Source organism: Lonchura striata, chromosome 5 (genome assembly GCF_046129695.1).
Source record: "Lonchura striata isolate bLonStr1 chromosome 5, bLonStr1.mat, whole genome shotgun sequence".
Lineage (NCBI taxonomy): Eukaryota > Metazoa > Chordata > Aves > Passeriformes > Estrildidae > Lonchura > Lonchura striata.
This window is the reverse complement of record NC_134607.1, coordinates 18,403,755-18,427,184: the sequence shown is the minus strand read 5'-3', so window position 1 is coordinate 18,427,184 and position 23,430 is coordinate 18,403,755. Positions and strand designations below refer to the sequence as shown.

Below are 23,430 nucleotides of genomic sequence, written 5' to 3'. Positions count from 1 at the left end.
GACCAGGACATCCCACTGGCTGGCCAGGACTCTGAGAATGCCTTGGAAGCTTCCCCACCACTTGTATTTCCGTGCTTGAAATTACCAACTAGATTTTGTTACCAAGGCAACTCTGTTCACTGACCTATGATATTCACTTGAAAACACTTTTTAAATTAAATTTACTGACACCTGAGCACAGTTAAGCCTTTCCTCTGTGGAGGTTAAATGCACATCTAGTATCAACAAAGATGGTATCATTTATGTACACAGGAGTTGAATTAGTATTTTCTTCTTTTTTCTTCCCCCCACCACCATGACTTTCTGCCTCCTGAATTTAAAATTCTTCTATCTCTTCCCTCCCTATGTCATCCCTCACTGCCAAAGTGCAAATATAAAATGCTTAAATGCTTCCTTATATTTGGGCTGCTTTGCTGGATGCCTGGCAAATAGTATTTGTCTCTGCTTGCATTCTTATCATTCTCAAGGACACAGACTAAATCATTCTGAAGCTGCAACAAAAAGTATAACTTGGAACCATGTGTCACAGAACTTAGAATGCAGAAACTCTGTAATAAACAGGCATAGTGACTGTGCACCTCAATTCCATGACCAGATTTAAAGCAGTTCAGACCCGGTATGCCATTTCCTGTGTTTCAGCCAACTCGGAGGCTAGTTAGAAAAATCAATAAGTAAAATTTAGTGAATTGGTGTGACAGAGATGAAAACTGAGGTACTGCTATTGTCATAGGTACTGTGTTTATGTGCAAGTCAAATTGTCTAGTATTTGCTTCCAGACTAGTATTTGCATCCAGACTGATGACCCCGTTAGTCATCAGTAATTTCTCTTTCCCAGAATAGAAATCCATAACCATCTCCCTATGGTTTTGAAATTTTGTCTGCAGCTTCTCTCTGTGTATGGTGTGAGCAGTCATAATATATTGTGTATTCAGAAAATAAAATTTAGCTTAAAAAAGTTCATCGGCACTAGCCTGCACCTCCACTGAACTTTGTTGTGCTTGTTCCCATGTTCTCTGTACTGTGCTGAAATACCTCCAGCTACTTCTTGCTGTCTCCACTCTCACTTCTCACTCATCCCTGTTCCTCAGCACAGGGAGAGCCATATGCTGTTGTTTTTAATTCTGTGTTAACATTTGTACAGTTTCAGTTGTGACAACTTGCACTGAAATCCTGTCCTTCTTACCCTCTGCCTTTTGTAAAGGCAGCTGTGGAGAAGTCCCTTTGTTAACCCATTCAGGCAGCTTGGGACCATGACCCGATGTGTGTAACACATGTAATTATACTTCTTGGCTTCTTCACAGGCTTTAAAATATATGACAGTTCGGTTTAAAAATTTTCTAATTTTTTCTAATTCTCTGGCTATGCACAGAGGGGCTTTGTAAAACTAAACCTACGAACCCATTGATTTTCAGTCCGACATGGCCTTTCAACTCCCTCACCCTCCATGTGAGTTAGATGCTGTTTGGGAAGGTTTCATCTGTGCAGGGAGCAGATAGCAGTCTGTACACTCTGCTGCTCTGTGCACTGAGACCAGACTGTGGCAACCCACCTGAAGCAGATATAATATAATATAAAGCTGTGGGCATTTTTTAACTAACTGTATATTTGAGGTCAATGAAGCCAGATTTAAGTTTACACCTGCCAAATATGTGTGTTGAACCCTCATTTATTGATGCTGTTTTGTTACCTTCAGTCAGGGATTTGTTTTCCCTTAGCTGGTAGAAGAGGGAATGGCAGCAGCGTCATTTAATGGGTCCTGTTGCTGTGTTTCAGAGATCTGCACATTTTTTCTGCTCTATTTGTAGATAATCTTTCTTGCATCAAATATGACTGACACTGAACATTACTTTTTGCTTTCACTTGATTTGTCCTAGAAGATTTTTATGACAATTGTGCTTTCCCTTGTTTCATTTTGCTCTTTTTTTTTTTTTTTTAATATACATAGACATCTTCCTGTTACCATTCCTGTGAATTGCTTTTTTAGGACATGTTGAGTTGCTGTTCCCCAAAACCAGACATCATTCTTGTTGATTTAGAAATTGTACTTCTTTCCTTCAGCATGATTTGTTTAGTTGGAAGCTAGGAAAGAAAACAATACAAAGATTTGCTTTTGTAAGCTCACATGCAAACATTTGTGTGTTTGCTTTACTTCAGGCCTGTGGGCAGTTTCTGAGAATATAATTTATTAAATATGTACTTTATAGCAGAAGGATAATTCTGAAGGAAGCAAAATATGTCAGTCTATTTATGTCAGTTCCTTCCAGAGCCCTTCGAACTCTAAAAAAAAAAATCACAACAGAATACCTCCTACTGCTTATTGTCCTAATTCTAGTTTGAGCTCACCATTACATGGTAAATGGCTAAACTGAGGAGAGTTGTTATATAAAAAGATGTAATTTTACAGGAATTCAAAGTTCTGTGGTTCTCATATGCAATGTAGATGTTTGATGGTTAGAGTGTATCTACAGGGCTTCCTCATAGCATGCATTCTTTTGATTATTAATGTCTTTAGATGTAGGTAGCAAAAATTCCTTCCCACAGCGTCAAATTCATTCCTTCCTGAAGAAAGGTGGATGCCAAGGGGAGCTGTGTGAAGGATGAAGGTGACTGTGCAAGTGCTTAAGTTGAAACAGAGCAAACAGTTTTATTTGATGCTAACAGAATATTCGCCTGTGTAGCTGCTTAACATTTAGAAAAACTGGAGCAAAGAGGCGTCTGTGTGTTATGAATAACAAATCAAAGTTAGAGTTGGTATTTAGAGAAGGGGAAAGTGCAGTCACACTTCTTCTAACCAACCATTGCTGAAGGCAGTAGAGGCTTCCAGAGTGGCACAGTGTTGGCATCTTTACAGTGAAAGCAGTTCTCTTACTTACCAGATGTGTACATGGTTATGATACAAGAGTGCAGGGGGGGAGAGGAAAGGTTTGCCATAAAAATGTATTTTATAAAGAATCACTTCCCTTTAAATTTTCCTTTTAGTTACAGGAGGGGAGAGTATGAACTCTTAAGACAAAATATGTGGGAGCTCCAAATAAATACAACCTAAAATATAAAAGCTGTGCAACTTCTTTTCAGATTGTGAACGTGTCACGCTTAGTTGGTGTTGATAACCCTGTGGAGCTGATCTATTTCGTGGAGGACCAAGATGGGGAGAGACTGAGCGCTCTGAAGTGCTCGGACCTGATGAACAGAGTCGATATCCAGCGGGCTGCGATCATCCTCGGCTACCGCATCGAGGGCAGCGTTGCGCAGCGTAAGCCCTGCCCACCCACACCACTGCAGCAGGGGCAAACGGGAAGGGTGGCCTTGGCTGTGCAGGTTATGGCACTGCACGGGGCCCGCTGTTGCAGTGTGTTGTTCTTGGGCTGCTGCAGCTTTGACACTCCTGAGGAAATCAGTTTTAGCAGCCTTGCAGTGAGTTGTGCAGTGTTGTCTTGCCTCTCGGAGACCCTGCTGAGCTATGGGTTGCAGCAGGGTCCTTAAGTCCAACCTCAATGCATTCACTTCATGCTTGTGCTGGAAAAGTACAGTGCTGACTAAAGACCTTCCTGACATTTTCATGTCATCCTGCTAGGCCAATAGCTCTTTACAGCTTGTCTTGTCCAGGAGATTGCACAAACCAAACCCCACAGTTGGGAGGTGGGAGGGCATGAATATGAAATGGCTGTTTCCTTTAGCTGAGTAATGGCAGTGTAGTTTAACACCAATCGCTGCTTTTTTGTCTGAATTACTTTTTCTGTACACTAAGATGTACACTAAGGGTAGTTGGGGCATTTATTTCTTCCATGGAATATGATTGACCTGGGTTTTATTTGTTTGCCCATCAGCAAATTATAAGTAATGTGATCTTTTAATGAATACAATGTAAAAGTAATGTGATTTTTTTTTACTAGATACATATCAGAATAAATAGGATCGGTCATGTAAACCCATATAATTACTTCATTCAGGAGGCTTGGTATATAAATAATTTTCAGTTAGTAGCAAGACAGAATACGTACTCAGAATTCCGTGTTGCAATTAGGAAAGAAACTTAAAGGAATCTTAGGAACAGACAAGTATGAGCTGGAAAATACCTCATTGGTATGAAAGTTTAATTACCTTTTCTCATTTCTGTGCAATATGAAGGCGTGAGTTACATGGTACCACAGGGTATTTTTCCAGCAGAACAAGCATGTGTCTGAGATTTAAAATTCTCTGCAGAAAGAAAAGAAATAAAATAGTAATAATTGTACCATCTGTATGTGTCTCTGAATTTTGTTCCTCATTAAAACAGTTGTGTACAGACAGGTCAGTAGCTCATATATATTTATTTAATATCCATTAATGGACTGTCATGCTCGGTAGATGGAATTGAAAAAAGTTGCAAGAACCAATTCTCTTTACAAAAATGATAAATGTTGAACAATCTCCATAAAGTGTTCCTAGCTTATAGTTCATGTTGAAACTTGTTATCTTTGACCTGTCATTAGAAAGTTCTTCTAAGAGTCACAAAGTCATAAAAATCTTTAAATGCTCCTATTGGAAGAAACTAGACCAAAAAAGATTATTTTTATAACAGAAAACATAATGCCAGAAATGAGCTGTTACATGTATAAAATGTAAGAGTTCTATGTGCCTTTAATTTCTAGGCTCATCATTGGAATGGCTACTAATAATATATAGAGAAAATAGAATTACTCTTTTTAGCTTGAAAATACCATTTTTAGAAATTGCATCAGTTTTACTAGAAACGTATTATTGCTATGGCTTTTAGTCTTATAATTAACCACTATGCAAAATTAGAAAATAAAAGTTTTGTCATTTATTTCAGTTTACCTTTTATAAGAATGACTTGCTTGATTACACTTCTCAGCAGTTTTGTTTTCTGTTTGGGGCTAAAGTATCTCACACACTGACAATGAAACAGAGAGAAAAAAAAAGGCAATCACCAATGCAGAACTGTACACCTTGTGAAGGAGGTTGAAATTGGTTTTAATAACAAAATGTTAAAGAGAAGAGGCAGCTGGTAATACTGCCTAAAGCAATAAATAGGCAGCAATGTTGGAAAGTCTATCTTACCTTTGCTGGTGATTGAGTAATTTTTTTAGACCCATTTCACTGTGTCAGCTTAGTTTTGACTTACAGGAGGATGTGGCAGAAATGCCATTTTCATTAGTATTTTAAGTACAGCTCTTCAGAAGATGGGCCAGGACAATTGATCTCCTGCCCCATATGCTTCCTGAGCATGACATACCTTAACTTACAGTGGCATGACATTTCCTGTGATGTGCAGCTGGTTTCTGATAAATTCCTTAACTAGCATTTACAAGAACATAAAAATACATAACCTTGAAGTGTCCTCAGTTTGAAGCATAACTACCTAATATTACTATCTTCCTTTTAACTTTACAGCTGTGGAGAAGCTGAAGGAGCCCACTTCAGAGACTCAGAACAGCAACCTCTGGATTATTGTTGGGGTGGCCGTGCCAGTTGCTGTGGTGCTCCTGATTGTTATTATTTTATACTGGAAACTCTGCAGAACAGACAAGCTGGAGTTTCAGCCAGACACAGTGAGCAACATTCAGCAGCGACAGAAGGTAAAAGGGGAAACTGTGCTGAGAGAAGCTGGAGTATTCTGAGAACAAACAAATGTGAGACTCTGGGGAACACCTGGCATCCTTAACTAGTATGTGTAAACACAGTTTCAGAGCATTCCAGTTTAGAGGGAAAAAAAAAAAAGAGGGAAGCAGTTCTAATGATAGTTGAAGTCAAGAATCCCATAATGTTTTATTTATTCTCTTGGGTATTTGATACTGCATTAGATAGATCCATCCTTCTGAAATGTGGGCACTGAGGCTGAAAGGAACCTTTCTTTATCACTTCATTTCAAGGCTGTGGCTGGGACTGAATAAGAAGAGTCTTGAATCACTGACCTTGTTTTCCCCGGAAGGCTGAATTTTTCTTTGGTGATCTTCTGCTTACCAAATCTGACAGCTAAAGTGCACCACCCATTATACCTCATACTGGAACTAGAATTTGCTAGATCCTGTCCTGGACTGCCCCATGTTCTACCAGGGCTTTTTTTGTTGCAGTTTTGAGAACCTGTTGCAGTACTAGGACATTAATTAGTGGATCTGTGTGTGCCTGCATACGTGAGGTTGTTGGCCAGTGTTGGTTAGGATAGTGAGAAATTCACTACTCTTGTCTTTTTCTTGCCCAAGAATGTAAATCAAAAAATTTGTGGTCCAGGTTTTTCACAAAGGATGTATTCAGTAAAAAGAATGATAAAATGCCTGAAAGGTTACTTTCTTTTTGCAACCAAAGAGAACCTATGTGTGTCAGAAATGCTTGTTACTGACTATACCTTCAGAGGCATTAATAAAGGCAAAATGATCTACCTGTGCTAATCCTGTGGTACTGCAGTCATGTTCTCCTCTGTGACCTCGTGTTCAGTCACAGTTTTCTCCATAACAAGCCTTGTCTGTACACCAGGCTCTCTTTTCAAGATAATTAATGATCTGAAAGAGGAGAGAAACAGAAAGCACTTGCACTTCCAAAGCAGTCAGAACAAATCAGTAGCAACTTCCACTTGTCTTGCGACTACGAACTGTGTGTCGGAATCCAGGCTGGCAACAAGTGGTGCCCTTTGATGAGCACCACCCCCTGGTACCTGGTTTCACCTCTGCTGTGGTAATATGGAACACGCATTTTTGACTGAGGAAGTTCCCCACAGTAGTTTTGACTAATTTGAGAAGGGTCATACAAGAGAGGACTGTTACCCTCGCTACGCTGTTTGATCGCATTTTCTGTTCCTCTCTGCTATCACAAGCATTTTTTGTAAGGAAGCAGTTGGGTTGTATTGGCTGTAAGGCCAGAAACATCTTTCATGTAATTACTTCCTTTTAAGAAAATAGCTCAGTTGCTTTTCCCCACTGCTTCCGCAGTATTCTTCATCTTAATCATTCATGAGTCAGAAGCCTCAAACTTGTTTATATGCAGGTCTCATTTTGGATTGCCTAGGGAACCTGTCACTTTGCCTTCTTTAGGGAAGTTGCTGTAAGCAAACTAGAAAGAACCACTAAGGACATCTAGTTCAATCCCTGTGCTGCTGGAGGTAAAGCAATAAAAAGGGTCTTAAATTTTTATCACTTTGCACATCAAGCAACTATAAGAGCCTACTTTGCAGACCATTTCCTCCCTTCCCCAGAATAAAAGTAGTACTCTGGCTTCCTTACTATGAGGCTGTCATTGGGATTTCATGTCTTCAAACAGTGGGTTGGAATTCTGGGTTGGAATAGGGCATATTTAACCACCACCAAAGACCCCTAGACAGTCAAAACAGCATACAAATTATTAGAGACATTTGGTCTGATCCTGCTCTCTAAAATTTTCTATGTATTTTATACTTTTTATTAGAGTAAATGCAAAGTGATCCAAGGAGTGTCATCATCAGTGGTCAGGGATTTATGTCTGTAAATAAACACCATAAAAATGGACTAGGCTTCTTCTTCCTCACCACAGCCACAATTATTTACATTCTCTATTTTCAGAGCTTGACCTTGGTACTGAAGGAAGGTGAAAGCATGCACTGCATCTGTAAATAGAAATATATTTAGGTTAAAGATCTGAGTTTCTCTTGGAATCTATATTTCATGTGTAAAAAATGTAAAGATGCATTTATAGTGTGCTAGCTCTTCTCACTTCCATTAATATTTAACAAAAAATTCATGTAAATATAGGGCTTTTCATTAGCATATGTATGGCATATCCATATTGGAAATAGAAGACAATACTTTTCAACCTTGTGGCAAGTCTGTAATGTGTTTTGTGCTTGAAAATGTGTGTTGATTGGAAGATAAGAAATTGAGACACCTGTTTCTTGTTCAGCTGATACTGGATATCCTACTGCACTCGTAGATCTCCAGGGGTATCACCAGTCTTCAATTAGCCACTTGAACATAGCAGTTCAGTGGGCAGCGAAATGATCTGTTAGAATTTACAGTAGCAGCTGATAGCAAATTATGTTATCTGTGACTTAAAAAGCCTGGAATGGGCTTGGGAGTGAGGGGGAAAAGCCTGTGTGTTTAGTGCTGCAAAGACTAAAAGGCTGGTTCCTTGGAACATCGAGAGAGACAAGTCTGTAAATGTACTCTAAATGCAGGTTGCATACGTAAGCCACAGGTTGTGCAGGAGCTTTTTATTCTTAGTTAGAATATCTCTTACAGACTTTCATTATCCTTTTCAGGAAGATTCTTAGACCCTACAAATTCTACTGGATTCTATAGCCCCATGTGCCAGTCATATGCTTCCTTTCTTCTCTGCTTTCATTTAATTGTTTCATTCTGCTTTGAAACTCCTGGATTTTCCTGAAGCATTTTGGTATTCACTCCGGCAATACAAGTTTTTATTTTTAATCTTGTATATGTAAAGGTTTACTTTTTACAGAGTAGGTGTGATTTCTGTGTTCCTATGGTCACCATTAAAAGTAAGTCATAAGCTTCATAACCTTACAGTCTGTCTTCAACTGCTGGCAGTTAGACCCTACATGACTTTTGGGTGTATGAGGTTTGGCTGCTTGGGTACACCTTGGTGAGGTGGGTGAGGGTCACAGAGTAGTTGTTCTGTCCAGCAATTCAGTCATACTGCCAGCACAGCTAATTGGCTTTGGTCCCTTAAAAGCTCTTTAGAAGAGTTGGGTCACAGTTCCTCACTTGTGATGGTCAGTAATAGCAGATTTCCCACTAGAGTGGACATGGCTGTGTTGAAAAACACCCACATCCAGTGGTGACTAGTGCACAGAAGTACCCAGGATTGCATGAATACTGATGTGCCACAGCAGCCTTGAAGCTGGGCTTGAAGCTGCTTGGCCTCACCCTGAAGCCCAGGTCATTCTCCAAGGTAGTATAGATAATAGCAAGGATAATGTTTGTTCTGAGGTAATGACACAGGCAAGGTGGGCTGTGTACAGCAAAGTGTGTTCTGCACACTGGATATGCCTCCATCAGTTTTTGTTCTTTGCATCTGGCCTTCCAGCTTCATGACAGGATCACTGTCTTGCAGGCAGGATGGCACAAGGATCCTGCTTAAAAAGGCTCTTCCTGCAAAGAGTATTGAGAGAGAGCTTATTATTAAGGGATTTTTTATTTATCTGCTGCCTCAGTGAATATAAACATAAATACATGGGAAAGAAAACTTTAGTGGGACCGGATGCTAGCAAAACCAGGTTGCATCATAAAGTAAGGAAAAATAAAGGATCTTGTGATTTGCTAATCTATCCTTTTGCGTCAAAACAGGATTAATAACACCTGTAAAATGTTAGGTTTCCTTTTCCATTGAGGAGATTAAATGGAAAAAGATGCTTAGATCAAAGTTATTTTTATGCTTTTTAAACTGAGAATTATGGAAACAGGGGAGAGCAGTGAATCTATGCATGATTCATTGGTCTGTACAAGGATAATTCTTTTGAAGAGATGATACTAAGATATTTAAAGGGCACATCAAATATTCATTACTTGTTCTGTAAGCCAAAGCATCCTACTGGAAATTCACCTTGATGTGACCTGGGTTGTTGCACTGGATTAACATGTCTGTGCCTTATGAAATAAAAAGATGCACAAGTGGTATTTTTAAATTACAAGATTTTCTCTCTTGCCATTGCCTATATCCACCATAACATTGTCCCAACATTTTGCTTGTTCCAAGTTTTTTTTTTCCCTTCAAAGAAGCTGTGCCTTTTGTGGGCAACTGAACTTTTGCCATTGGTTATTTTTCTTCATGAAAATCTGAACAAATTTCTTTAATGCCCAAACCATCATTTTGCTCAGTACCTGTACTGGGCCCCTGATGTTTTTGTGCAAAACTATTCCTTTCGTCTTCCCCAGAGAGGAAAAAAACCCCATTTTACCTGTTATCCACAATGGAAGCAGAGTCAGCAGTATTATTTCTTTCTCTGTAGACATTCAAATATTAAAATGGAACCTGGTTCTCTAGGAGCTTCACATTCCTTTCTGCGTTACAAGCATTTGAAGAAAAATGTCACATCCCTTCCTAGGACTTCTCAGAAGTAATTTTGGCTATATAGAGTTTTTCAAGGAAAGGCTCCCTGCCCTAATGGCAAGAACTGGCCAAGCTAATTGGCAGTGTATTTAGAATGTCTTGGATGTTCTCCTGTATATGCTGGGTGTGCTGAAGTCATTGCTTTTGCAGTGATAGCTTTGAGTGGCTTGCTCAGTTCCTTGTGTATCCAAGGACACATCCTAAAGCCCATGGGGAAGAATGCCTGCTTCTCCATTCAGATCTCACTCCTCTCTGCAGCCTTCTGCATGCCACTGTGCTTCCTAGAGACTGAGTATGTCCTTCTGGTTCAGTGTCCCTCCTGTGTGTGTTTACACATGGCACAGGTGGAGTGTTCAAAGCCTTGGGCAAAGTCCTGCACCTTTTCCTGGAGCTGCAGCACAGGTAATGCCAGTGCTGGAGGGCTGTGCCAGCACAGCTCAGCTGAAGTGTCAGCATCACCTGGGGACTGTCAGCAGCCCTTGCATGTCTGCTCTAATCTGCTCACGGTCACAGGTAACGAGTCATGCCTGCTGCAAGATGTCTGAGAGGCACTTTTATTTTCCCCCCTAAGCAGGAATATCTGATATCCAAATGTCATGTGTCAGGTGTGACTTTACACCTCTGAATTGAGAATTTTGCTTATTATTGTATAGTCTGTAGACTCTCTCTTGGATGTTCCCAAGATCAGAGGCCAGCCTTGCTGGAGGCTAAATACTAGGCTTTGCTCCTGATGCACAGAATTCTTGTGATGTTTTGACATCCTGTAATCCTTTTGTTCGTCTGTCTAATGTCGAGGCAACAGTTCTGCATAGCTGAAAAATTCAGTCAAAAGAGACATGTTAAGAAAGGCAGCTGACATCAGTCTTATAAAAACTACTTGAAAACTGACATGAGTTTATGCAAGAGATTCATGTTTGCATAACAAATACCATTCATTTCTAATAGCTACCTTGACTAACTATCCAAACTGTTGTCTTCCTGGGGATGGCTTACAGGATCTCCTTCAGAGTCAATAGCTGGATTCTAACGAGGGATAGAGTATTCAACATGTTAATTACTTCTCAACAATACATTTCTCTGATGGCAATTCCTCTGAAAGAGCTCTTTTGTAGTCACTCTTCTTCTGTAATGAGGATTAACTGTTCACAAACGGTAGAAATAAAATACTGCACTTAGATACACTGCTTATACAAATAGGTATAAAAAGTAAAATGTCTCCATCTACTTTCTCAGAAACATTTATCTGTCTTGAGATCATTCCAAAAGGCCAGCTAGCCCAGATGCCACAAGAAAAAGCCTAGAGAAGGACAGGGTGAGTGTATGGATTGCTTTGCCTTGAGTAACTCTTCAGCCTCCAGTTATTTGTTTCTAGAAGTGATGATATTTAGCAACCCTTAACGTACTTCTTTTCTATGAACTTGTTTGGTCCTTCAGAACTCATCTCAGCTGCTGGCAGGGATTTCCACAGCATGCTACCTGAAGAACCACATCATGTTTCACAATGCTTTTGTCCTGCTACTTCTAAGTTTTCTGTGGTGGCCCTTCGTCTTTGTGTTGGAGGGGACAGGGAACAGCTGATTCCTAGGCACTTAATCTTTGCCAATCCTGATTTTATAGACCTGTCATGTTGCTATCTTTGTCATCTCTTTTCCCAATCAGAGGAGCCTCAGTTTTCTAATCCCTTCTTTGGAACTGGCATTTGAACCTTTGAATAAGGTGAACATTTTCTAATTCTGTTCATTCATTTTGAGAGGGGGAAGAGTAGAGTTGAATATGCCATTCAAATGTAGGTAATCAGTGGATTTATAGTCATGTGTATATAGTGGTTACTTTTCAAAAGGAGTTAAAACAAAAAGAATCTATTTTCAAGATACAGGTAAATGTTTTTTTGTCCTAAGCATAAGAAACCTCTGAGATGAGATTAATACTGGGAAAATAAATTTTTCTCTCCTAACAAAAGGTGTTAGGGAGTCTGCTGTCAAATTTAGCTGTTTTGGGAACATGGAAATGCACCAACATTAAATCACTGTTGCCTAAGGTTTTAATGTGCTATGCATGTATGTTTGAAACTTGCAGTTTCATTTCAGTAAGAATATTTCTGCAGTATATGGGAATGTACTTTCTGTGCACATTAAACTCCTCTTAGGTATATAATATGTGAATCATTGAACCCAACAGAATACCAGCATGTAAAATCAAATGGAAATTACTGGCCTATGCTCTATCTTTGGACTGTGTTGTCTACATGCTCTGTGCAGATGGCGAGAGCCATGTTAGAATGTATTTGCTTGCTTCACAAGTTTAGAAAAGAGTTCCCTTAATTTTTAATTTTTTTTTGTGTTGTGGTATCTCTCTTAGAGGCTGCAGTTGGTGTTGGAGTTATGTACGTGGACTTAGAGGAGTAAACTTAGGGATGAAAAATACCTGTCTACTGTATAAAGTTGCCAATCTTCTTGTACTTTTTGTAACTTACTCCTGACACTTCCATCCAACCAGTGTGCAGAGGAACCTCACAAACTATGATTAAGATAGTATCCACCCAGAGGCATTTCTGTCTGAGAAAGAAAGCTAAAAATGTGTGTGATTCAGGAACAAAATTCTGCCTGTTACAGCAGTTATCTCAACAGCCTGTGGGCATATATGTACTCAGAGTTATGGGCTTTCAACATGATCCCTCTTGTATTTTGTGAAATTTACTGAGCTGTCATGGTAATATTAGTGTGGCAGGAAGAAATGCACAATGGAGAAGAAGAGGGATGATGAAAATCCACAAAAAGAATCCGTCTTAAGAAAATATGTCAGGATGGGTGTCTTGAGAATCTCAGGCTTTATAAAGTTTTGTAAGTTTGGGGTTTTCTTTATTTGTTTTTAATCCCACTCCAGAAGCAAAATTCCTGAGGTGGTATTTTCTGTGGGACTCCTTCTTTCCTTACTATTTGTTTGGTGGTAAGCAGTAACACAGTTGTGACTTTGCAGTGGAGGAAAGAAGAACCAGAGACTGTACCCCAGCTTGTTCTGATTTTCTGTGCCAACGCTGCCTATACAGTGTGCTACTTTTTCCCAACTTGATGGGAGAAACCCAAGCAACTCTAAGCATATTTCTTTTCCCCAAGGACAGGTTTGCTCAACTGCTTTACCTATTCCCAGAAATGGCAATAGTTGACCAAAGTGCTGTTGTGATGACAAATGGGAAATCTAATTTGTATAGAGATACTTGATCCAAGATAAGAAAATGGGTGGCATTTTGTCCCTACAGCTTCTTTTTTGGCCCACAGGTCTCAAAATCCTACTTCTGGTTTGAGATTTGCCACAGAGGGCACAGGCTGTCACACCACTGTAGAGGGAGGGTAGTGGCATCCCAAGATGTAATAAATACAGGGAACTATCATTGCACGTGCACTTCAGTTTGCATACAAACAGTGTTACCAAGTGAAGGTATTTAAATTAGAGACATCTTTTTGTTTTCATCCCTAAACATATTTTCTAAACCAGCAAATGTGAAGGAACCCCTTGGCACATTTCTGAGTGATGCTTAGTGTTGGGGTTTTGTTTTAAAGAAGTTTGGCTTATGTTACAAATACATTGCATCATATCTCATGTCAGAAAAGAGTAACAGTGGCACAAAAACACCTCAAGGAATACAAGTGGACCTCAAGGGATGCAATTTTTCAGTATTTTGAAGGTGGCTATTCTGAAGGAGTCATAACTCTCCTTCTGTGAGATCATCTAATATGGTTTTTTTCATTAATGACGGGGTTTTGTGTCTTAAATCAGATATGCATTACTGTTATTGAATCACATGTATAAATTGTATGCATTATGACTTTACAGGCAGTCCCTGGCTATCATCCCAAAGGGATTTATGTCAAAGGAGAGCAAGCAAACAAAAATACAGAGGTTGTACTTACGTGGAAAGATATGTAGGAATGATAATAGAAAAATCAGCTGAATAAGAGAATAATACTGTGAAAGGTGAACATGCCTCAGTACTTCTAAACTCTTATTTATTGGTAGACTGGTACGTGTTTTGAACATCTTGTCAAACAGTAACTGCAAACCATATGGATGAATGATCCGTGTGGGAAGATGATGTAGATGACTTCCAGGATGGGATAGTAGGCACACAGTGAAAAAAGAGTTAAAATTAAGAGGACTCTACCAAGCACAAAAGCAACTACAAATTATTATCCTTTTTGATGCATCATGAGAGTGATGCAGGGAATTCACACCAACCCATGTTATGGTACCCTGGGGGTATGGACAAGAGTTTGGTGGTGTGAATGTCACGTGTGAAGTCAGTTGGCAATGTGTAGTAGCTTCAAGCTGTCCTAAATCACACTGACTTACATTTTCAACCCACATTAATTTTAAGAACAATGTGTCTCATTGTCTTGCTGTGTTTAAGTTTGTAGACTTTTTTTTTCTAAGAAGTTTCTTTATGCAGTAACATTCTGCATGCTAGCATGACAGGTCATAAGTCAGCAGGACTTCTTTCTAGGGATTCTTGTCCTGTTCACAGGTTATGCACTGGCACTAGACACATGCTTAGCTCCTCTGTTTCCTTAGAATGTGTATGAACAGCTCTGCTCAATTCAGCTGGCTCTACAAGGAACAAGGCAAGACCATGGTATAAAATCAGTAGAAAATGGGCATAATACATTATTCTTCGTATTATGTCCAAATTCAAATACTGCTTGTAGGAACTACAGGGAGAATACTGAGTTACGTTTATTTCTTCTTCTTTCTGCTGAAATTACTCACTGAAGTGTTAGCAGCATTTGCTTTCTTGAGAAGAGAGGTTGTTGACATTCCTGGTATGTCTCTGCATCCAAAAAAACCAATATATTGGCAACCATTTTGTATTTCAGTGGCTTGAACAACACTGAAACTATTATCTGCTTTTATGCAATAAGGATTGACTGAGGTGCACAGATTTTGTTGGCTTCTGCAGAAACTATTTGATTTTTCTGTGAATTGAGCTTCAGATACTGGTTTGGGGTTTTTTTTTATTATTTCATTCAGTATGTAACAATAGAATTAAAAACTCTCTTGACTTAGCAATATGAAATCATCTTTCGCTAAGATTTTGGCAGGTTCTGCATTTGTATAATAATGTAATTTCTTATGATTGCAGTAATTTAGACATGTTCATTTTGGTGGTAAGCTTCAGAGTAGTATATCTTTCTTTTCACAAGCAAGTATATTAAAGATAAATGAAAACCTCTAACAGCTTCCATTTAAATCAAGAAATCTTTGCCAAGACTGCTTTTGTGCAGTCCTGGGTAAAGGCATCTGAGGCTGGTGAAAAGATTCTCATTTTCAGTATGTGAACAAATAGCAATATGAGCATAACTTAAAATTGCTCTAAAACAGATACTACATTCTTTTCTTGGTGGTGATTAATATACGAGTAGTAGATGATTGATCCACACATGGTATCCTGACTGCCAGTCCTAAGATGGGCAGAGGTGATGCAAACTGTTCCATAACATGATCTAAAGAAAAGAAAGAACTCAGCAGGTGACACACAGAAATTTTTAAGAAAATGTTGGCAACATCTTCAGCCAAGAGTAACACCATTCATTTCACTGAGTCTGACTGTCTGGTCTTGAACAAAGTAGAGTTGTGGCTCAGTGTCTTTCAGACACTTCTCATTGAAAATGTGTATTTTGGCTGCTATCATTTCTCAGTTAAAAGTCATAATGTTGTTGTGGTTTACAAGGAGAGGTATGAGAAGCATAGATTTTGTTTTTAAGAAAACAAAGCAGGCTTATGTCAATGATATTTCTACAGTAGTAATCCTATTTCTGTTTTTCAAATAATATTATCATTAATAAGTGAATTTATAATTTTTTGAGGACCATCTTTTTGTATTCATTCATGTATTTTGTATATTTATGGTCATATTGTTCTATCGTGTTTTTTCAGTCATATGCACAAACACATACACACGTGCACACAGTCTTTGTATTGGCTGGAACTGGTACTGCCAACTTAAGTTTTTTTAGCAGGAGATATCTAGAAATGTTTAGCTTTACAGAACTCTGCAAGACTTGAACCATTCAGCCCATTTCCTTTCAAGTATCAGTTTCGTACTGAAACTATTTTTTAAGATGAGAAGAAGAGTTTGTTTTCCAAAGAACAAGGTTAAGAGAAAATTAAATGCTCTGTCTGAATTGTAAAAATTGTCATGGAGAAGCTGTATTGCACATTCCAAGCCTTAGGGGGTGTAGGTTGTGGAAGGAAAGAGAACAAGAAGGTTGTTTGGTATGAAGGAAATGCTTTTGCTGATTCGGTGGGGAGCTGCCAGTTTCTGGGTTAAGTTTTAACTTCAGGAAAATGTTTGCATGGGGTTGACAAAGGACAAAGCCCTGTTAGAGATGTACCGGTTAAATTATTATTGATTCACATGTATAAATTATATGCATTATGACTTTATAGGCACACCTTGGCCATCATCCCAAAGGGGTTTATGTCAAAGGAGAGCAGTGCAAACAAAAATACAGAGGTTGTACTTATTGTCAGAGGATTAGACCAATTCTGCACTTATAAGATCTGTAGAGCTGTACTGTAAAGCTGAGAGGGTTTTTTCTCTGTTGCGTTACACAGAGCTTGTTATGACACCAGATGTAAAAAGTGTAAAGACTGGTGAGCCTCAGGTCCTTGGATGCTGTCAGCTGGCAGGAGGAGGGAGAGGCAAGAGAGTGGAGCAGAGAGAATGGTTCTGCCTGTCAAGGAAGAGTAAGACCAGCTGAATAGCTTACCTGTCTCCATCTTAAGGAAAATACAGCTATAGGTTCTGTGGTGCCTGGTATGGTGATAGCTGAGATTGGCCAGTCCTCTGTTGCCACCTGAAAGTGTTAGCCACCCTAGCTGTAAACAGTAATTAAAGGCTCATCTTGCATCCCCTTCTCCTTTTAACGTGTTTTTCAGCTTCAGTGTGAAATGTTTTGAGGATCCTGCTTCTGCAAATAACATTCTTACATTCTGCCCAGCTTTGACTAATTGCAGAAGGCCCAGCCTATGCCAAGGATCCAGCAGGGTGGGAGAGAGCAAGATGGTTCCTGTGCAAGAACTGAATTTATGTTGTAACTCACTACTATTGCAATGCCTGTGTGTGAAAGGATCCAGTTGTGGTTGTTTCAGATAACGTTAACTGCCATTTCCTACAGTGTGAGTGCTGGTCTCTGCAGTACTAACAGCCTTTTAATTCAGCTGCTGTGTGGTCTGTCTGCAGATAAACATTCGTGCTTACATATGATGTGGCACATGTGCCTGGACACATAAATATATCTGTTCCCCTGATTGTGCTTAGATAAAAGATTATGTTGGACTGCAACTGCGAATAAGATTATTCAAAGTTTAAAAAAAAGATAAAAATTTTCTATTTCTGTATGGTTTTTTACTCCCAAACAGGTTTACAAACTCAGTCTGCTAGAATGATTCTAAGATAGGTTGAAGTTCATGCTTCAGACATGCAGCAATCTCAGTAAAACCATACTGGTAACTCCAGTATTCCTGGAATGTTTGTCTCTTCAGATTTTTATACTCATGCCAGCCATCACACTATTCAAAAAGCAGTACTAACTTCTCAGGTTGATAAGGAAAGGGTAGAGAACCACCAGATTGTTTTGTGGAAGAATTGTGCCTAGCACATGGTGAAGATTGTCATCATCTTTAGGGCTGAGGGGAGTGGAATCTGTGGAGGGGAATGTAGTGGAACAGAGGATGTGATCATCAGGAGGCAGCAGCAGAGCTGGGCAGGAGTGGGGAGTATGAAAGGGTGAGAAGAAGGAAGCCACTGAAGTTCAAAGGAAGAGTGTCATACCAAGGAATATCTTCTGGGAGAATAGACATAACTTCAAACAGCCCCTAAGTGAGGTGGGGTAGCTAATAAGTTTCAGTAATCAAAGTGGTGTGAGTTGGCCTGATAATTCTGACAGCAGAACTGAAAAGTTTGCCTTCAGAAGTATTTGGGTGAAGGAGTGGGATTTTTGGAGGGTTTTCAGGGAGGGATTTTATTAAGTAAGCAAGATCCTGAAGAGAAATGTTTGACATCTGAACAGGAGAAAATTTCAGGAAGGCTTCACTAGATGACAATGACTCAAAAAAAATGGAGACATAGTTACACCTTCTCCTAGTGTAGCTCCTTGTTGCCTTCTGGAATCAGTGGTTGCAGTTATTTGCATAAATTCAATAACTGAATCACCCACAATGCTGAATTGAAGGGACTCTTGTAAAGCCCAGGACAAATGGGCATAGCAAAAGACATCCAGATTTGTTCAAATAATAAGCTTACTCATTTTGTGACAAATTAACTCTGAAACCTCAGCAAAGAAACTGATGGATTTTACAGAAGAGCTTTTATTGCCATCTACTGGCTTAAATAGGCAGCTTGCTCGACTGCATCGCCCTTTCTGAGAATCATTTGGAAAATGTTTGCTTACTGAGAAAATATTTTGAAGAGATTGTTTCAGAATATTCCTTAGGCAAGCTTATCTTTGGCATGATACCAGACGAGTCTGTTTGCAGTTAGCTGTGTTGGCATACCAAGCTTTATGAAAGGGGGTTCATTTCAACATCTGGAACCTGACGCAGCCATGAATGCACTCCAGCACATGCTTCACGTTGCAGGAAATCGGCTCTAGGAGCACACAGAGGATTTTGTGCCTGTGGAGTGCAAGCAGGTTGAGTGTGCATGTGCTTTGAAAACTGGAGTTGTCAATGCTTCTTTCTACTTTCAGTTTCCAAACTACATAAAATTGAGTGGGGTTTGAGGGAAAACTGTCTCTTAATTAGTTCTTTGGATCTTCCACTTACTCCAAAGCCCCCAAAAAATAAGCAGAGAGCTTGGATCTTAGAACCTTGATTAAGTCTGAATCAAGTCATTGATAAGGTGAGATTAGCTTTTTTTATCAGTACAGTTATGAAAGTATAAAAGGCTGGTTTCTGTGTCTTTCTCAAGTAAGATGTCCATTGAATAAGATCTTTAGGACAATTCCTCTAAATCCCAAAGCCTTTTGTATATTTTTCTGTCTGTTCATGAAATTCCTAAGAGATTTTCAAGTTTTTTCTGGAGTCATCAATACTGACAGACAAGTCATTGCCAGGCTGCTGTATAACTCAGATCTGCAGAGTGTTTGTCTTTCATCACATAAACTAGGTGTTTGTACAAGCACTCCCAGATTTGGGGAGCTCAAAATGAGAAAGATCAACAGTGACATTATTCAGATTATTTAAAATCCTGCATCCATTTTGACTGGAAGAAATGGAAATATGACCTGTTGATGGTAGCCATTTCAGTCTGTACACAGGCGTCTACAGCCTTGCACTCACAAGTACACAAAAAGCTCCGTACACAATGATTAAATCTAAAGAAATAGCAGTAAAAAATAGTAGCAGTATCAGAAGTCTATTTTTAAGCTAGATTTATTGATTTGTAATTTTAAACTGTGTATCATACACTGCAGTAAGGTGACAGAATTGTGGAGAGTTTCCCTGGTGCTCTCATGTTCATTCCTGAGACTGTCATGGCCATCCTCTCAGTGGCCATTGTTTGCAGATCTGAACCAAAGCCTTTGTACTCATTGTCACTTACTTTTCCTGTTTCTTGTCTTTGTTCTTTTCTCACAGCTACAAGCCCCCAGTGTGAAAGGCTTTGATTTTGCTAAGCAGCATCTGGGCCAGCACAATAAAGATGATGTCCTGATTATCCATGAGCCAGCTCCTTTACCAGGACCTATTAAGGATACAACCCCATCTGAGAATGGAGATCTGCCCAGCCCCAAATCCAAGATTTCCACAAAGCCTTCAAAGACTGTTCGACACAGAGGGAGGTCAGTTCACAGAGACAAAACCAAATTGCAGTAGACAACAGTTGACTAAGGGCTAGCAATTGTTGTATTTTTAGGGCAGTTTCAGTGGAAAGAACTGTTCCAGAGCTTCGGAACTCGCATTTGCTAGTGAGCCACCACTGTTACACCTTGCTACTCGTTAATACAAGGTTGTGAGAATTTAGTGTTCATTTTTCTTTTAAATGGAACATACCCAGTTAAGAGGGATATTTAAGATACTGCTGAGCTGGCTGGAGTCAAGTCCTTGCTTATTCACTGGAAACACCAAGTGTATTTTTGCCAATGCAGTTTCTTTGTGATCTCTAGCCACTAAGCCAGCAGGTGGTTGAAAACAAATGAAAACCACTGACAAAAGTAATGCATTTCAATCCCATTAATAGTGATCAATACATGGATGAAGAGTCGTTATTTCCAAAACTAAGCTGTATCTCCAAAATTCAGGGAAGGTGCAGAAATGTTATTTATGATTATTGGGGTAGGGGGCGAGATCTCATAGAAAATGAGAAAAAATTCAGAAAAAAGAATGGTAGTTCACAGTTGTGCAAATGGAGAAGGGTCTGACAACCATCAGCAGAATTTTCCTAACCTTTTCCAATAATCACATGATGTGACTGTTCCTTGCTGGAAAAAATTGTGTTTGTAGGATACAAACAGGATACATGATGTAACAAAGCTGTACAGTAGAGAAGGATCTGTGCACAAAAAAATGTGGAGAAAAAATGAAACTCTGAGAAGACCCCCTCTGAACTACACTTCCCAGTAATTCTTCTTCCTCACTCTCACACTTCTTTGTCTCCAAAGAAAAGAGCTCTGCATTTGCTGTGCAGAGCTATATCACCTATGTAATACTGCACAGTGGGAGGAAATAAAAAAGGCAAACAATCAAGGGTAGGGTTGGATGGGCTGAGAAAGAAACTAATGGTGATTTTGACTGAGTGGCAAGTCTCTGCAGCACAGCTTGCTCCTCTATTCAGCCCTCTGCTTCCTCTAAAGCCCCAGTTGTCTTAAGATACTCACTTCATCTTCCCCATGTGGGTTTCATAAAGCTCAGTTTCCCCCTTCCAGATGCTAAGCCTGTCTTCCTAAATCCCTGCAGGCAGTGGTACAGTGGAAGGTGGACAAAACTGGAAAGTAACGGAAGAAAAATGAGCTATACTAGTTTTGGTGTAGTTTACATAAATTGAAACAAAGTAATATAAATCTAAAAGACAAGTGTTTCTTTGTTTCTTTTTAAAAGTTCAGAAGTGGCCTAGGACAGAGATGATACCTGGGGGAAGGGAAGTTGTCCATATTTGTATGCAGATAAGCAAAAGAAATAAGTTGGAATTTGAGGTTGCTACTATATTTCATCTAGAGTAATTCAGAAGATTAAGCAGGAGAAATTTCAGAAGCCAACAGTCTAATGATACACTGTGGTAGAAGGCCACCAAATAATTCAGGTGTGATTTGCCCTTAGTGAAGCCACGTTGGCTGTCACCAAGCCCCTTCTTATTTTTCCTGTGCCTTAGCATCAGGACAGTCTGCTCTGTGATCTTCCTGGCACAGAGGTGAGAGTGACTGACTTGTAGTTCAGACACTTGAAATGTTTTCAGAAGGGAATCTCTTTTCTCCCTCATGTTCCCATAAGAACAAATCTTCCTTGAGGCTTAACTATGGAGATGTTGCCATCGTCTCCCTGCCATGCTGATGTGCCCGTGTCAGCTTGCGATTTAAAACATTTATTCCCCGAGGCAGAAGTTGAAATGTGAAATGGGATCATACTGTGTTGTGTTGGGTTTAGCTGCTTGATGTTTTGTGAGGAAATACAGAGCTCAGTTCATCACAGATCAGCTCAGGACTGTGTGTTACATGCCAGGAAATCTAGTGGTGATGTGAGTACATGTTCTATATCTCTAGGAAACAACAAACAAGAACAGCTGAGTTCAGAAAGCTCAACATCCCTAGGCTCCAGCTGAGAGTTGGACCTTTTGTTTTGACTTGAGAGTATACAACTGCATATCCCTCAGCACTTTCAAGAAATGGCTGGTATTGACTCAACACTATTTATGTTCCTATACTTGGTGATAATTTGGATACACTGAGAAAGGAGTATCATGGGAAATGCAGAGCACAGTGAGATGAAAGAAAAAGTCAGTAGGAGATCTGGACACAGAGCTCCAGCCCCATACTCTGCTGAACCAGGACAAAGGTGATGGAGGTGATAGCTCTGCACACCCTCTCCCTCACAGAAAAAGATGCAGTGATGCAGATCTCTAAGCTCATTGAGGACCATTTATCCTCTTTTTTTCCCTGCTATTAATTTTTATAATTGGGATATGACATTAGTATTACAGTCCTGCAGATCCAGGGCATTGTTCAAGGAGGAGAAAAAGGGAAATTGAATTCAGAGCTGCAAGAAGTACATTTAACTTAAATGGACTTGTCAGGCTGCATATAGTTATCTTACTCTGTGTGTTCTAGGCAGGTTGATGCTTACCCAAGAGCCTCAGTGACTAGTCCAGATATACCTATCTAGCCCAAGTAAATCCTGCACTAATGAGGTTAGTGCACAGACATGTGCACACTCCCCATGATTAACTCCTTGCCAGAGTAGAATATGTGTGTTCACAGGACAAAGTGGTCACTAAAGGCTGATCCCGTGTGAAGATACAGGTTTTTGTGTCAGGTAGTGATGTAGGCCCTGTATTTTTTCTATTTCTGTACTATAAGTATAATTTTACAGCTGAAATATTTTGTTGGGGAAGATCATGGTATTTTTCTCTATTGCCTACAAAAGATGCAAGAACTAAGATTATAATTTTTTAGATAACAAATGTTCTTAAGAATTTTGTGACTGCATGGAATAAATACATAAAAGAAGCATTTTTGAATAGCCTTACATTTGACTAGTCAGGGAAATATTCACATAGATTTGTATTGTTAGCAAGAGAACATCAAGTAGTAAAGCTGAATGTTACACTAGTTACCTATATGGATTTCATATTCCTGATGTAATTATTTTCTTTTTGAGAGTTAAATTGCTAGTTAAAAATGCAGAGCTTTTTCTTGTAGTGTATTTTAAAGGAAAGATTACTTAATAATGTTGTCACATTTGAATTCTGTTGCAGTAATTTTTAACACACAACAACCATAACATCATGACAATGAATATTTAGGTATGATAAGGTATTATAAATTCACTTGCAAACAGAGGAAAATTTTTACAGACTTCACAAGGTATTTTAGCACAGGATTCTTTGTGTGTGATAATTATGCCCCCTTGCAAACTTGTGTTACATGTTGGTTTGTTTGTTTTGTCATGTTTGTGGCAGAATTTCACCATCAGATGCTGAATCCACGGCAAGTGAGCAATCCAGCGGGAGAGAGACAGGAGAAGAAAGTGCAAGACCAACTGCTGCAAATGAGGGCAAGCCACGCAGAGCAGTGAAGAAGGGTTTGTTACCTTCTTTTTCCTCCTTGTGTGCTCTAGTGCTTTACTCGGGTTGAAGAGTTAATCTGGTGCTGTAACTTTTCTAAACTCATCTTTGGCTTTTGATTT

The 23,430-nt window shown here is 39.4% G+C and overlaps 1 protein-coding gene across 7 annotated transcripts in view; it reads left to right on the top strand.

Annotated features, from left to right (window-relative positions):
- The window catches only part of KIAA1549 (KIAA1549 ortholog), a 140,898-nt gene that overhangs the window by 93,994 nt on the left and 23,474 nt on the right, over window positions 1–23,430 (top strand). For all 7 annotated transcript variants that reach the window (XM_031507962.2, XM_021536577.3, XM_021536569.2 and 4 more), the window contains exons 9-12: window positions 3,076–3,253; window positions 5,395–5,579; window positions 19,672–19,874; window positions 23,204–23,325. In XM_031507962.2, the coding sequence (XP_031363822.2) occupies window positions 3,076–3,253; window positions 5,395–5,579; window positions 19,672–19,874; window positions 23,204–23,325 (688 nt within the window). The remainder of the gene's footprint in view (window positions 1–3,075; window positions 3,254–5,394; window positions 5,580–19,671; window positions 19,875–23,203; window positions 23,326–23,430) is intronic.